The following is a 14060-nucleotide window of genomic DNA, read 5'->3' as shown; positions in this document are numbered from 1 at the left end:
AGTCTTTCAGCTGGGTAAGACCACAACGGACCCAAATATCGAAAGATTCAGGATGGAGATAAGCCGGGGGGAACCTAGGGTCGCCTAGGAAGGAGGCCCCTAAAGAGCGCCCCAGTGTGATGTCGTATTTCTGTCTGAAGCGGTGCCACAATTGGAGGCAATCCGCCACTATAGTATTGCGTGTGGTTAGAGTCAGGAGGGGATGATTGGTAGACCACATAAGGCCGGGGAGATAGAATGGAGTGATCGAGTCACCCTCAAACCGCACCCAGGGGACCTTAGAATTAGGGATCGACCACTGTGCCTGCTGAGTAAATCTACAGGCAAGGTAGTACAACCAAATCTGGGGCACCCCCAGACCTCCATTTTTCGTAGATCTATAGAGTACCCCTCTCGCAAACCTGGGGGGTCTACTGTTCCAAATAAACCTATTGAAATGAGACTGCAGGTCAAGGAGAAAGCTCTTAGGGAGCTTAACCGGTAAAGAACGAAAAAGATAAAGCAACCTGGGCAGGATGACCATTTTGAGGGCAGTGATACGACCTATAAAGGGGATACGTAAAGAAAGCCAACTTCTCAGGGTGTTTTTAAGTTTGCTAATCAGTGGGGGATAATTGACCCCAAAGAGGTCCCTGAAATTCCCGGGGAGACCAACCCCCAGATAAGAAATGTGGGTGGAGGCCCAAGTAAATGAGTAGTTTTGTTTAATAAGGGCCAAATCATTGGGTGTAAAGCCTATAGGGAGGGCCACAGATTTAGTTACATTAATGGACAGGCCAGAGATTTTCTCAAAATGAGACAGAGTCAAGAAAAGATTAGGGAGAGAGACATGAGGGTTAGTAATAAACGTCAAAACATCATCTGCATACATGCAAAATTTATACGTTTCGGACCCCTTAGTATAACCAGTGATATCAGGATGTCTAAGGAGAGCAATTGCGAGGGGCTCCAGGGCTAAGGCAAAGATTAACGGGGAAAGGGGACACCCCTGTCTAGTGCCTTTACCTATGGGGAAAAATTCTGAGTTACAGCCGGGCAACTTAATGCGAGTCATAGGATTATTATAGAGGGCATGGAATCCTGCCAGAAAGCTGCCCTGAAAGCCCATGAGAGGCAAAAGTGCGTCTAAATAGTTCCATGTAACACTGTCAAATGCCTTCTGTATATCTAAACTCAACAGGAGGAGCTTACGTGAGAACAAGTTGGCATCCTGGATAACATTGGAGGCAAGGCGTATATTGTCAGTGATAAAACGATGTGGAATAAACCCAGACTGGAAGGGAGAAATTAGAGAAGGGATAAATTTTGCTAGCCTGTCAGCTAAGATTCTGCTAAATACTTTGATATCATTATTTATCACGGAAATTGGCCTAAAGTTTTGAGGTAAATTATGATTCTTATTGGGTTTAGGGATCAGTGACATGTTAGCTAACAGCATTTCCTCTGGGAAGCTACCACCTAATAGAATCGTGTTGAAAAGTTGCATCATTCTGGGGGCTAAAATCATGGAGAATTTCTTGTAATAGAGGGCTGAAAAGCCGTCCGGACCCGGGGCCGAACCCAACTTCAGTGACTTGAGTACCCCCAAGATTTCCGGAACAGTAAAAGGGGCATTCAACGCCTCCGCTTGAGAGGAGGAGAGCGTTGGGAGAGGGATGTCTTGCAACCAGGACAGGTCGTCAAGAGAAGGAAGTGTATGGGGGGCTTCTAGGAGTTTGGAGTAGAACTGCTCAAAGATCTTAAGGACCTCCTTGGGATGTGACGATACAAACCCCTCATTATTAGAAAGACGGTAGACGTGAGGCGGTCGAAGTGTGCTAGACAACTTCCTAGCAAACGAGGTCGAGGCAGAGTTGTTGAATAGCAAACTGCGAGCCTTGGCCCAGCGTAGCGTCTTCTCAACCTTGGAAGACAACAAGGAGTCGAGTTCCAGGCGCTTCTGATCTATGTTGCGCCTGGACGAGTCCAAGTGCAACGAGGATGCGTCTTTGTATAGGTGATCCAATTCTCTGGTCAGTTCTACTATCCTAAGTCTGTTAGCTCTATTCCGGGCTGCGGAGAGACTAATAAGTCGTCCCCGGATGACGGCTTTATGCGCCATCCAGAGGGTCGCGGGTTGCATGTCCGGGCGAGCATTCAAGGAGAAATATTCCTCCAGAGACTGAGCTACCTGGGCTTCCACACCTGAGTCCGAGAGAAGGGATTCATTCAATCTCCAGGAGCGAGGCGTGGGGGCGAGCCTAATGAACTCTGTGGTAAAAGAAATTGCCTGATGATCGGACCAAACACAGGGGTGGATGGAGGCATCCACCGAGTTAGCAAGAATAATTGGAGTGGAGTAAATGTAGTCTAACCTCGCATAACTGTTATGTGGGTGGGAGAAAAAAAGTGTACTCCCTGCAGCCTGTGTTGTGAGCTCTCCAGGTGTCAGTGAGTTGCAGTTCACGTAGGCCCCTGGAAAGCGACTTCGGGAAAGCTCTAGAAGCGATTGGTGTAGATGAACGGTCGAGAGAGGCGTTGGCAACTGAGTTAAAATCACCACCTACGATTAAGTGAGGAGAGTGGTATTGAGCAATCTTATCAAAAAGTGACCCGAAGAACGTGGCCGATCCCTCATTGGGTGCGTAAATACTAGCAATAGTAAGTTCCCTGTCGTGGACCACACCCTGAATAATAACATAGCGGCTCTCAGGGTCTTTAAATATATGCTTGACCTCCATCGGGAGGGAGGAGTGAAGGAGAATGGCGGCACCCCTGGTCTTGGACGAGTGGAGCGAGTAAAAGGCTTGAGGGAAGTCCTTATGGAAAAATTTAGGGTGAGAGGAGCGGGAGAAATGCGTTTCTTGGAGCAGAAGGATCTTAGCTCCAAGGCTTTTATAAAAGGAGAAGGCTTTACGCCTTTTGGATGGTGAATTAAACCCCTTGACATTATGTGAAACACAAGTTATTGCCATAGCACATAAAAAAGGACAACTATAGTGGAGAGGTCATGAATGGTGGTAGGGGGAGAAGGGGAAACTCTCGGGGAATACTCATCCAACAGGTGCCAGAGACACAGGGGGGCCCTCATATCATCCGCAAGACAATAGAAAAATAAGACACAGTGCAATAAAAACAAGTGCATAGGGAAAGTACCAATCTTAAGTATAAAAGGCATCTGAGTGAATATAAGAGCATAGAACAAGGAATATGATCGACCTAAAAGGGAGAAAATCAAAAAACATAAAAGAGGGGAATATGCGTCAAAAGGAAAGGGCCCAAAGCCCAAGAAGGGCCAGGGGCAAGACATTAAAGCTAAGTTTAATAGCGTGTGGAGAAACATAGCCACACCAAAAAAACGATCAAACATCGAGACCACAAGGTCTCGTGTCCAGTAGGGTTGCGCAATGGTAGGAGGTGCCCACCAAAGAAGCAACCGACCACTGGGAAGGGGAGCCACACAACAGCTCCTAGGGACTTGTAAATGGCTGGAGGATTGGGTAGGAACAACCTAGGACACATAAGGCCCCCACTCCGACAAGCTCCACCATCGCCCAATAGGACTGAGGTGTGGAGCAAGCGGGAGCTAAGGGGGGGAAACAGTATAAAACCAGAAACTTAAATATACACTACCCTGTACCATATAAACACGAGCAGCATATAAACAGCCATTGAGAACTTATAACAAACCACAGTCTGAGCCTTCCAATAAAGAAGAGCAAAACAACCTCATCGAGGACTATTATCCACCCGATCATCTGCGCCGTATCTGATTCTACGTCTGTCTCTTCTGGTCGGAGGGGTTTGCCAAATAGGCGTAGCTCTGGGGGTGGAGGGTAATCTGCGAACCGCCGCGGCGTCCAAAAGCCCCAGCTTCACCAGGATCTCCTGACCCTCCAGGACCGAGGTAGCAGAGTATGTCGAGCCATTATGTGGAATCACAAGACGAAACGGGAACCCCCAGCGGTACCTGATGCGGGCCGACTGTAGGACAGTGGTTATCTCCTTTAGGTTCCTACGCTCCAAGGTCGCAGGTGCGATGTCTGGGAAAATTTGGATAACTTTGTCATCGAGAGTGATCCTCTGTTTGTTACGAGCTGCTCTCAAAATCTCCTCCTTGACCAGAAAGTCTTTCATGCAGAGAATGATGTCTCTGGGAGGTTTGTCCTCCGGGGGTTTGGGGCGCAGAGCTCTGTGTATCCGATCACATTTGAACATAGTGGCTTCATGTTCAGGGAGCAAAGACTTAAACAACCTGATAACTACCGGAATAAGCTCAGATTCGGACTCCGGGATGCCACGGATACGCAGATTATTACGTCTATTTCTGTTGTCGAGGTCTTCTATTTGAGACTGTAGAAGTTGGACCGTGGAGGAAAGGGCTTCGTGTTCCCGGCTGAGGTCATTATGAGCTATTGCCAACTCGTCATGTTTAGTCTCTAGCCTTTCAGTCCTTGCTCCAAGGGCCGAGATCTCCTGTGAGAGAGCATGAGAAGTTTTCTGAAGTTCTGACTGAAACTTGGATGCCAGTCTATTGTACATGGAGTCCAGACTGTCCTCTAGGTCAGCTTTTGAGAGGGCACTGGAAGTTCTTGTATCCGACAGAGGAGCAGAAGAGGTAGGGCCCAATCTGCGAGGCTGAGAGGCCGGGTCCGGAGAGAGGCGCCCATCAACCGATCCCTCACGCTCCATGCTGGAATGTTCTTGAGAGCGGAGAAGGTATTGTGTGAGAGTCTTTTGGGCGGTGCTCCGTGCCTTCTTTTTTTTAGACGGCATACACTAAGGCTCAGCGGGTTAAAAGATGAGGTAAGGAGGAAAGGAAAAATCGTGGATGAAGAGAAACGTGGTGCAGGAATACCTCTGAGATAGACTGAAGTCCCGAGCGGAGCTAATCCGGGGTCTTAGAGAAGCATTTGAAAACTAGGTGCGTGCGCTGCTACTGTGTAGGGTTGCGGTGCAGCGAAGCAGCAGGAATTAGCACAATGTCATTAGGCAGTCCTTGGGAAAGCTGAGGGCTGCTGTGCACCTGAATTATAAAACTGCCTGGCAGCAGCCGGCTCCAAAGCGGCCGGTAGGCGGGGGGACCCCCCAGAATGAGCAACCAACGGGGGGGATCGGGTGCCAGGAGACAGTCTACATCCAGGGGGGGAATGTGCAGCACTCACCGCTAGTCCAGGGGTCCCAGGAGCAATACTTGTAGCAAGGAATCCTGCGAACTGTATATGGTACAGGTGAAGAAGTGAGGCAAAGCGAAGGCAGGGAAGCCACAATAGGCCCAGGTAGCTCCAACACCGCTCCGTCCGAGGGATAATACCTGCTGCGGGGGCTGGGGAGGCCCCTTTTGGCCCCAAGGTTGCTCCACTGCGCCTGGGAGAGCAGAATTCCAAAAGGGTGTAGCACTATGAGCAGTTTTCGGCGTCAGAAGTAAGGGCAGAGGGTTGCGGCCTGCTCCGGGTGTACCAAGATGGCCGCCGTTTGTAGTAATGGATCGCTAGGCCTCAGACCACTATGCGCCAGTAAAATGCCTCGGTCGTGCACCGGATCCGGGCCGGGATGCACCGCCAGGTGGATGCCCAGGGATGGGAGCCCCTCCGGGGCCGAGGGACGACCAGCGGCTCCGGGAGCCAGGTAGGCCGCAAGATGGCGGCGGAGCGCCTCACGTGTGTGCGGCAGGCCCGGGGCGGCCCGGAGCTCGCAGAAGGCCCGGGGAAGCGCCAAACGATCTCCGGCTGACAGCGGGGGATGTTAGCAGGGCCTGCAGCCCGAAGAAAAGCCGATCCGCGGTGCGGCAGCCCATTATTTTCAATGTGCTGCCTTAACGCATTGGGGGGAGATTTACTAAAAGTGGAGCGCTCAGAATCTGGTGCAGTTCTGCACGGTAACCAACCAGCTTCTAACATCGGCTGTTTAATAAAGCTTCGGCAAAAAAAAAAAAAAAAAACCTGGAAGCTGATTGGTTTCTATGCAGAGCTGCACAAGACTTTGAATTCCCCAGTTTTAGTAAATCTCCCCCCAATGTACCATAGCATAATACACCCACAACAATGTACATGAGCCTGTAGGGAATTGCTAAGCAACTTTAAAAATTAGTAACATACAGGAATGAAAATAGCCATAACTTTAGGATTTCTGAATTATTATGCTCCTTTGTGTTTCTGTTGTGTATTTAGCAGTTTTGCTTGGAGATCAATAATCAATCATAGATGCATAAATCAATAAATCGATAATAGATGCAGATAACGATTGAACAATTCCTATGAAATATACCTTTTTCTGCACAAAGCCGTACTTTAAATCCTCAATATTACAGAAGGTGAAGCTCTGAATTTTCCATTCTTCACTGAAGCAGCGCAGAGGAGATCCGAACAGCAGATTCTTTAACTCCTGCAATGCAGAATTTGGTAATGTTAAAGGAAAACCATTTCAGGAATAAACATTCCGAGGGTTTATTGGGGAAGTTTACATGAAAATAATATTTAATGAAGATTTTAGCTTTTCATTTTTTTTTTTTTTTGATTTTTATGATTACTACTGAATTGTAAAAAAATAAAATAAAACCATATATATTAATTAGCTCTTATAGAAAAACAAAGTTGCCTTTATTGTTCATTGTTATCTCACAGCAAGAAATAGAAATACACTATATTGTCAAAAGTATTGAGACACCTGCCTTTACATGCACATGAACTTTAATGGCATCCCAGTCTTAGCCCTTGTACACACTATTAGTATAAAAAAAATATATATATCACACACAATCGGAGATTCCGACGGAATGTGTCCGATCGGAGCGTTTTGTCGGATATTCCGACTGTGTGTGGTCTGCATCGGACTGTTTCTGTCGGAGTATCCGTCGGACCAACTTTTCCAACTTGCCGGAAATATTTTCCAACAAAATGCTCCGATCAGACATACTCCAATCATGTGTAGAGAATTCCGAATCGGACAAAGTGCCACGCATGCTCAGATCAAATTCCTACACCAAAGCTATTGGCTACTAGCCGGAACGTAGTCCCGTCGTAACGAAATAACGCCATCGCGTTCTGAACGATCGGATTTTCCGACAACTTGGTCCGACCGTGTGTATGCAACAGTTTCGGACAAAATCTGTCTGACAAAATCCGACGGATTTGGTTGTCGGAATCTCCGACCGTGTGTACAAGGGCTTAGTCCGTAGGGTTCAATATTGAGTTGGTCCACCCTTTGCAGTTATAACAGCTTCAACTCTTCTGGGAAGGCCGTCCACAAGGTTTAGGAGTGTGTCTATGGGAATGTTTGACTATTCTTCCAGAATAGCATTTGTGAGGGGCCTGGCTTGCAGTCTTCGCTCAAATTCATCCCAAAGGTGTTCTATCGAGTTGAGGTCAGGACTTTGTGCAGGCCAGTCACGTTCCTCCACCCCAAACTCGCTCATCCATGTCTTTATGCATAATGGTGGTGGTGTTTGTGGGGAGGGGGCGGTGTGAAAAAAACAAAAAAAAAATACACTGGAGTTCTACTTTTATGCATATCAGCGCTCTATGTCCATATGTAGAATCTACAACTGTGTGTAGACCTTAACCACTTGACAACTGGGCACTTAAAGTGGTTGTAAACCCTTACAAACCACTTTGACCTACAGGTAAGCCTAGATTAAGGCTTACCTGTAGGTCCAAGAAATATCTCCTAAACCTATATGGTTTAGGAGATATTTGCCCGAAAACAGGCACTGCTGTCTACGGTGCATGCGCCGTAGACAGCGGCGCGCAGACGCACTGAGCGCGGCATTCTCAACGACGGAGCTGCCGCGCGTTTTGGCTCCCGTGCGCATGCGCGGGAGTGACGTCATCGCGGCTTCGCCGAATGACAGTGGCGGAGCTGCGAGACCCCACCAAGACGATGGATGCAGCGGACTACAGGGGACAGCGGCGACTTCGCTGGCTCCTGTGTCAGGTAAGTGACACATAATGGACTACTATGCGATGCACAGTAGTCCATTATGCTTTGCCTTTGCAGGGAATGAAAGAAGAAGTAAACTCATCAGGGTTTACTTCCTCTTTAAACCCTACCCCTGACCAGACCAATTTTCAGCTTTCGGTGCTCTCACACTTTGAATGACAATTACTCAGTCATGTAATACTGTACCCAAATTATTTTTTTATCCTTTTTTCATACAAATAGAGCTTTCTTTTGGTGGTATTTGATCACCTCTGGGGTTTTTTATTTTTTGCGCTATAAATGAAAAAAGACCAAAAATGTAAAAAAAAAATGCATTTTTCTTTGTTTCTGTGATAAAATTTTGCAAATTAGTAATTTTTCTTCATACATTTTGGCCACAATTTATACTGCTACATATCTTTGGTAAAAATAACCCAAATTAGTGGATATTATTTGGTCTTTGTGAAAGTTAGAGAGTCTACAAGCTGTGGTGCAAATCTTGATCACATCTGATGTACTGGTGGCCGATCTCATTTCTTGTGACCCGAACAAGCCAGGAAAGTACAAATACCCCCCAAATGACCCCTTTTTGGAAAGTAGACATTCCAAGGTATTTAGTAAGAGGCATGGTGAGGTTTTTGATATTGTCATTTTTTCCCACAATTCTTTGCAAAATTAAGATTTCCCCCCCCCCCCCCCACACAAAACTATCATTGTAATAGGTTATTTCTCTCACATGGCATGTATATACCACAAATGATGCCCCAAAATACATTCTATATCCCATGTGTGCGAATTTTCCACAGCGTGGCCACATAGAGAGGCCCAACATGCAGGGAGCACCGTCAGGTGTTCTAGGAGCATAAATTACACATCTAACTTCTTGACTACCTATTACACTTTTGAAGGCCCTAGAGCACCAGGACAATGACATGTGACACTGATATGGCATTGATGACAGATTGCACTAATACATGGCACTGATGACACGTGACACTAATATGTGGCACTGATGACACGTGACACTGATGACAATGATACGTAGCACTGATGACACGTGACACTAATCTGTGGCACTGATACGTAGCACTGACAGGTGGCAATGGGGACAGGTGGCACTGTGGGCATGTGTGTGTTTGTGTTCACACACTCACAGCTTACGCTGCAGGTCGCTCTGCCTCCTCACATGCGGTCTCTGTGTGAGGAGAGAGAGCCGGTGTCTTGTCATATAAGGTCCCCCATCCGATAGTGTCCGCTGTGTACTGCGCATGCGCAGTACACAGCTAGACAGATTCAGAAAATTGCCGAGGAAGAACCCTCTAATATTCACAACGTTATGTCCGCTTGGATGGTGGGGCCACCACCTCCACTCACGGCGCAGGCGCCGTTCAACTTTGGAGATTTTCCGAAGCTTCGTCCGCCCCATACTGCACATGCGCAGTACGGGGCGGACGCTATATGATGGCCAGACACTATATGGCACAACACCGGCAATGAGAGGTGATCTCATATGTTTACATGAGATCATCTCTCATTGGACACTCCGATCAAGTGCTAAATGGCCGCTGTGATTGGCCATTTAGCATGATCTGTGATTGGCTGTGTCCAAGGCCGACACAGATTTCCCCCGATGCGCGTCCGCAGACGCTCGAAGGGGGGATGCAAACAATTGCCCTCCCGGCAATTGAGCGCTGCAGCCGTCTTTCGGGTATAGCGTGGGTGCCAGGTGGTTAAGGTCCGAGTGTCTGTTTAGTAACATTCTCACCATAGCTTGTTGCAAATCAATAGGTCTTCCATCTGCCTGAACTTTATTCCGTGCGATGACCCCTGGAATCCCTATAGTATCGGCTGCCAATAAATCCTCGTCAACATCATCTAAAAAGAGACAAAAAAACAGCAAATAAAAAAAAATTAAAAAAACTCTGATTCATAGTTCTTAAAGGGGAACTTTAAGCAGAAAATTAAGTCCTACTAGATGATAACTTCAGGCTGGCCTCTTCTGCAGGTATAGCCATGTACAACATTAAAATAAAAATAAATAAAAAGTCCCTATACTGCTTAAAATCCAGTAATATACTGTCTCACCTTGCTCTGCACATGCTCAGTTGCTCTCCATTTTTAGGAACTGCTGTTTTTGTAGAGGCTGATCTACTGACAGCCTTAAAGTAGAATTACCGTATTTAATCGGCATATAACAAACACATTCATTTTAAGAGGGAAGTTTCAGGGAAAAAAAAAAACTTACATTTTAAATAAGGAACTTTGAAGCAAAATAAGGGCAATTGCCATCAATGCAGCCTGATCAATGCCCACCTGCAGCCTCACAAGTGCCATCAATGCAGCCTGATCAATGCCCATCTGCAGCCTCACAAGTGCCATCAATGCAGCCTGATCAATGCCCATCTGCACCCTCACAAGTGCCATCAATGCAGCCTGATCAATGCCCATCTGCAGCCTCACAAGTGCCATCAATGCAGCCTAATCAATGCCCATCTGCACCCTCACAAGTGCCATCAATGCAGCCTGATCAATGCCCATCTGCAGCCTCACAAGTGCCATCAATGCAGCCTCATCAGTCCACATAAATGCCACCTCACCATTGCCATCAATGCAGCAGCCTCACCATTACCATCAGTGCAGCCTGATCGATGCCTATCTGCAGCCTAGAGGCGACAGGGAGGGGGGGCGGGACGAGCGCCGACAGATTACATTCAGTGAGAACCTCCTATGATAGACAGAACAGTGGTCCAATGGTGGCCCAGGAGACGGATTTTCCTATTACAGAGGCCGCCAAGTAGACAAGAGATTCTCACTGTATGTAATCTGACGGCGCTCCTCCCATCCCCCCCCCCCCCAGTCCTCTTTAGTCAGCTAAAATTAAAGTATTGGCGCATAACACGCACATGCTATTTGCACCCGATTTTTATTGTGAAAATTTGAGTGTTATACGCCAATAAATACAGTAAACCCTCCTGTCCTTTACAGCCAAGGAAGCTGCTTCTGTATGAACTGCAACTGCCATGGTGCTGCACATGTAATCAGTTATGACACCGACCATTTGATGGTGTGGTGTACACAATCAAATGACACACTTTGCATTTCCAGCATTCCAATTATGTAACTATTTTTTTAAATCTGTAAATTCATGATTTTAGCTCTGCTTTATGATTTTAGCTCTGCTGGGGCTCTGGGCTTCAGCAAAATGGTGGCCTCCGGCAAGAACTAACAGGTACAGTGCTGAGGCAATTTACAGCACACACTTATTTTGGTAGTATATTTTTTTAATGTGGAATGTATGTTCCTTGCTAAAGAACATTCATTTTTTATCATGTTCTTATGGGTAAAGTTCCACTTTAAAATGGAATCTTTAAAAATGAGATTTCAGGCAAACCGCTTCAGTTTAACCCCTTGCCACCCAGGCCAATTTTGACATTTCTCTCTTGTCTCTCACATGTAAAAATCATAATTTTTTGCTAGAAAATTACACAGTACCCGCAAACATTATATATGTTTTTTTTTTAGCAAAGACCCTAGAGAATAAGATGGCGGTCATTGCAACTTTTTATCTTGCACTGTATTTGCACAGCAATTTTTCAAACGCATAAAAAAAAAAAAAAAAAAAAACACACACACACACACACACACACACACAGTAAATTTTTTTGTAGAATGTGAAAGATGATGTTATGCCAAGCGTATTTATCAGCGTATAACACGCACTTTTTTCCCCTTAAAATCAGGGGAAAATCGTGGGTGCGTGTTATACGCCAATCCCACCGATCCCCCGCCGATCTCCGCTGACTATGAGCGGATCGGAGCGATTGCCGCTGAGATACACATAGCCGAGTGTACTCGGCTTCGCTCACAGTCACGCCCATTCCTGCCATTGGACCTGTGTTATGCCCATCATAGTGCGCGACTGGGTGTGACTGTGAGCGGAGCCGAGTACACTCGGCTATGTGTATCTCGGCTCTGCCCAGTCCCTGCAATCTTGGCGGCGTTCGCTCTGCTCCGGCGAGTCTCGGCGGCGCTAATTTTTAATTCAGAAAGGCGATGGACACTGGGGGCAAGGCTGCACTGGCAAGGCTGCACTGGGGACAAGGCCGCACTGGAGACAAGGCCGCACTGGGGGCAAGGCCGCACTGGAGACAAGGCCGCACTGGAGACAAGGCCGCACTGGAGACAAGGCCGCACTGGAGACAAGGCCGCACTGGAGACAAGGCCGCACTGGAGACAAGGCCGCACTGGAGACAAGGCCGCACTGGAGACAAGGCCGCACTGGAGACAAGGCCGCACTGGAGACAAGGCCGCACTGGAGGCAAGGCCACACTGGGGGCAAGGCCACACTGGGGGCAAGGCCACACTGGGGGCAAGGCCACACTGGGGGCAAGGCCACACTGGGGGCAAGGCCACACTGGGGGCAAGGCCACACTGGGGGCAAGGCCGCACTGGGGGCAAGGCCGCACTGGGGACAAGGCCGCACTGGGGACAAGGCCGCACTGGGGACAAGGCCGCACTGGGGACAAGGCCGCACTGGGGACAAGGCCGCACTGGGGACAAGGCCGCACTGGGGACAAGGCCGCAATGGACACTGATAAAGCTGCATTGATGGGCATTTAAATGTATGTTTTTTTTTCCCTTAAACTTCCCTCCTAAAAGTTTTTTTCCTTAAAATTCCCTCCTAAACTTGGGGTGCGTGTTATACGCCGATAAATACGGTAAATAGATACCTAACATGTCACACTTTAAAATTGCACACGCTCGTGGAATGGCGCCAAACTTCGGTACTTAAAAATCTCCGTAGGTGGTGCTTTAAAAAATTTTACAGGTTGCCTGTTTTGAGTTACAGAGGAGGTCTAGTGCTAGAATTATTGCTATTATTCTAATGTTCAATGGCGCTACCTCACATGTGTGGTTTTAACGCTGTTTACATATGTGGGCGTGACTTACATATGCATTCGCTTCTGCGAGCGAGAACGCGGGGACAGAGGCGCTTAAAAAAAAAAAAAAATAATAATAATTTATTGTTAATTTTACATTTATTTTTCTATGGTGACACTTTCTTTTTTTTTGATCATTTTTATTCCTATTACAAGGAATGTAAACATCCATTGTAATAGGATTAGTGCTTGACAGGTCCTCTTTACAGTGAGATCTGGGGTCAGTAGGTCCCCACATCTCACCTCTAGGCTGGGAAGCCCGAAATAAAAAAAAATAAAAAAATAATAAATAATAATAATAATAATAAATATATAAATACATAAATTGATCTCAGCTTCCCAGCCGAGGCTGCACATTTTTTTAAATACAGAGGCCGGGTGTGATGTCATAATATCGCGCCCAGCCTCCGAATGATCATAGAGACTCTGGGGACCATCTGGTCAGCATCTGGGGCTGGTCAGTTCCCTCTCCGGTTCGCCGATGGCAGGGGTGAGCCGGTAAAAGAACCAGAGGGCGCGCGCGGGGTGTCATCCACTCCAATCCTGAACAGCCGCTATGATCATGCTTATGGTGTAGGGAATCGCTGGCTCTAAAAGACAATATCTGAATGATGCCGGTAGCTTCACCCATCATTGATGTTACGTGGGCGGCAATCGGGTAAAATAAAAATAAAAAATTGTGCTAAAAAGGGCAAAATCGTTAAACCAGCAGCTAGCACACCATTAGATACAAAATGGTAATACCAAATAAACCCAAATGCAAGTGCAGCGTTCATAAACCAAAAACAAAACGAATAATCGGTCCGGTATGTGTCTATAGTGGAATGTCCACACAAGCAAAGGAATTCCACCGTGAATTGTAAATGAAATAATCTGTATACAGTGACGTCACACATTACGATATCTGGAAGTGATCTGAATATTCCTGTGGGGATTTTGATTCGCACTGCTTATGTTTTTATATGTGTGAATAGTATTGTTTTTATTTAATATTGGATACCACTGATGCTACACTATGTGGAGCGTTCTCAATGTTCCATGCACATTTCCCAGAGTGGCTGCCGATATAAACGGTGGAGTGGCGACATCACATTTCCGGGATTTGATCACGTTCAAGTGTTATGCCGCATGTACACATGAACGGAATTTCGGCCAGCAAAAGACCGATGAGAGCTTGTCATCGGAAAATGCGGCCGTGTGTAGGCTCCGTTGGAATTTAGCTGG

At 46.9% G+C, this 14060-nt stretch overlaps 1 protein-coding gene across 2 annotated transcripts in view; it reads right to left on the bottom strand.

Annotated features, from left to right (window-relative positions):
- Positions 1 to 14060, bottom strand: part of MINDY4 (MINDY lysine 48 deubiquitinase 4) — a 99867-nt gene that overhangs the window by 48958 nt on the left and 36849 nt on the right. For both annotated transcript variants that reach the window (XM_077490667.1, XM_077490668.1), the window contains exons 7-8: positions 9662 to 9771; positions 6247 to 6363 (exon numbers count right to left, since the gene is read on the bottom strand). In XM_077490667.1, the coding sequence (XP_077346793.1) occupies positions 6247 to 6363; positions 9662 to 9771 (227 nt within the window). The remainder of the gene's footprint in view (positions 1 to 6246; positions 6364 to 9661; positions 9772 to 14060) is intronic.

This window comes from Lithobates pipiens, unplaced genomic scaffold, assembly GCF_037356315.1.
Source record: "Lithobates pipiens isolate NorthernLeopardFrog02 unplaced genomic scaffold, aLitPip1_a1.2 Scaffold_19, whole genome shotgun sequence".
In the NCBI taxonomy this organism is placed as follows: Eukaryota; Metazoa; Chordata; class Amphibia; order Anura; family Ranidae; genus Lithobates; species Lithobates pipiens.
Note: the sequence above shows the minus strand (reverse complement) of the source record. Positions and strands in the feature narration are given on the sequence as shown.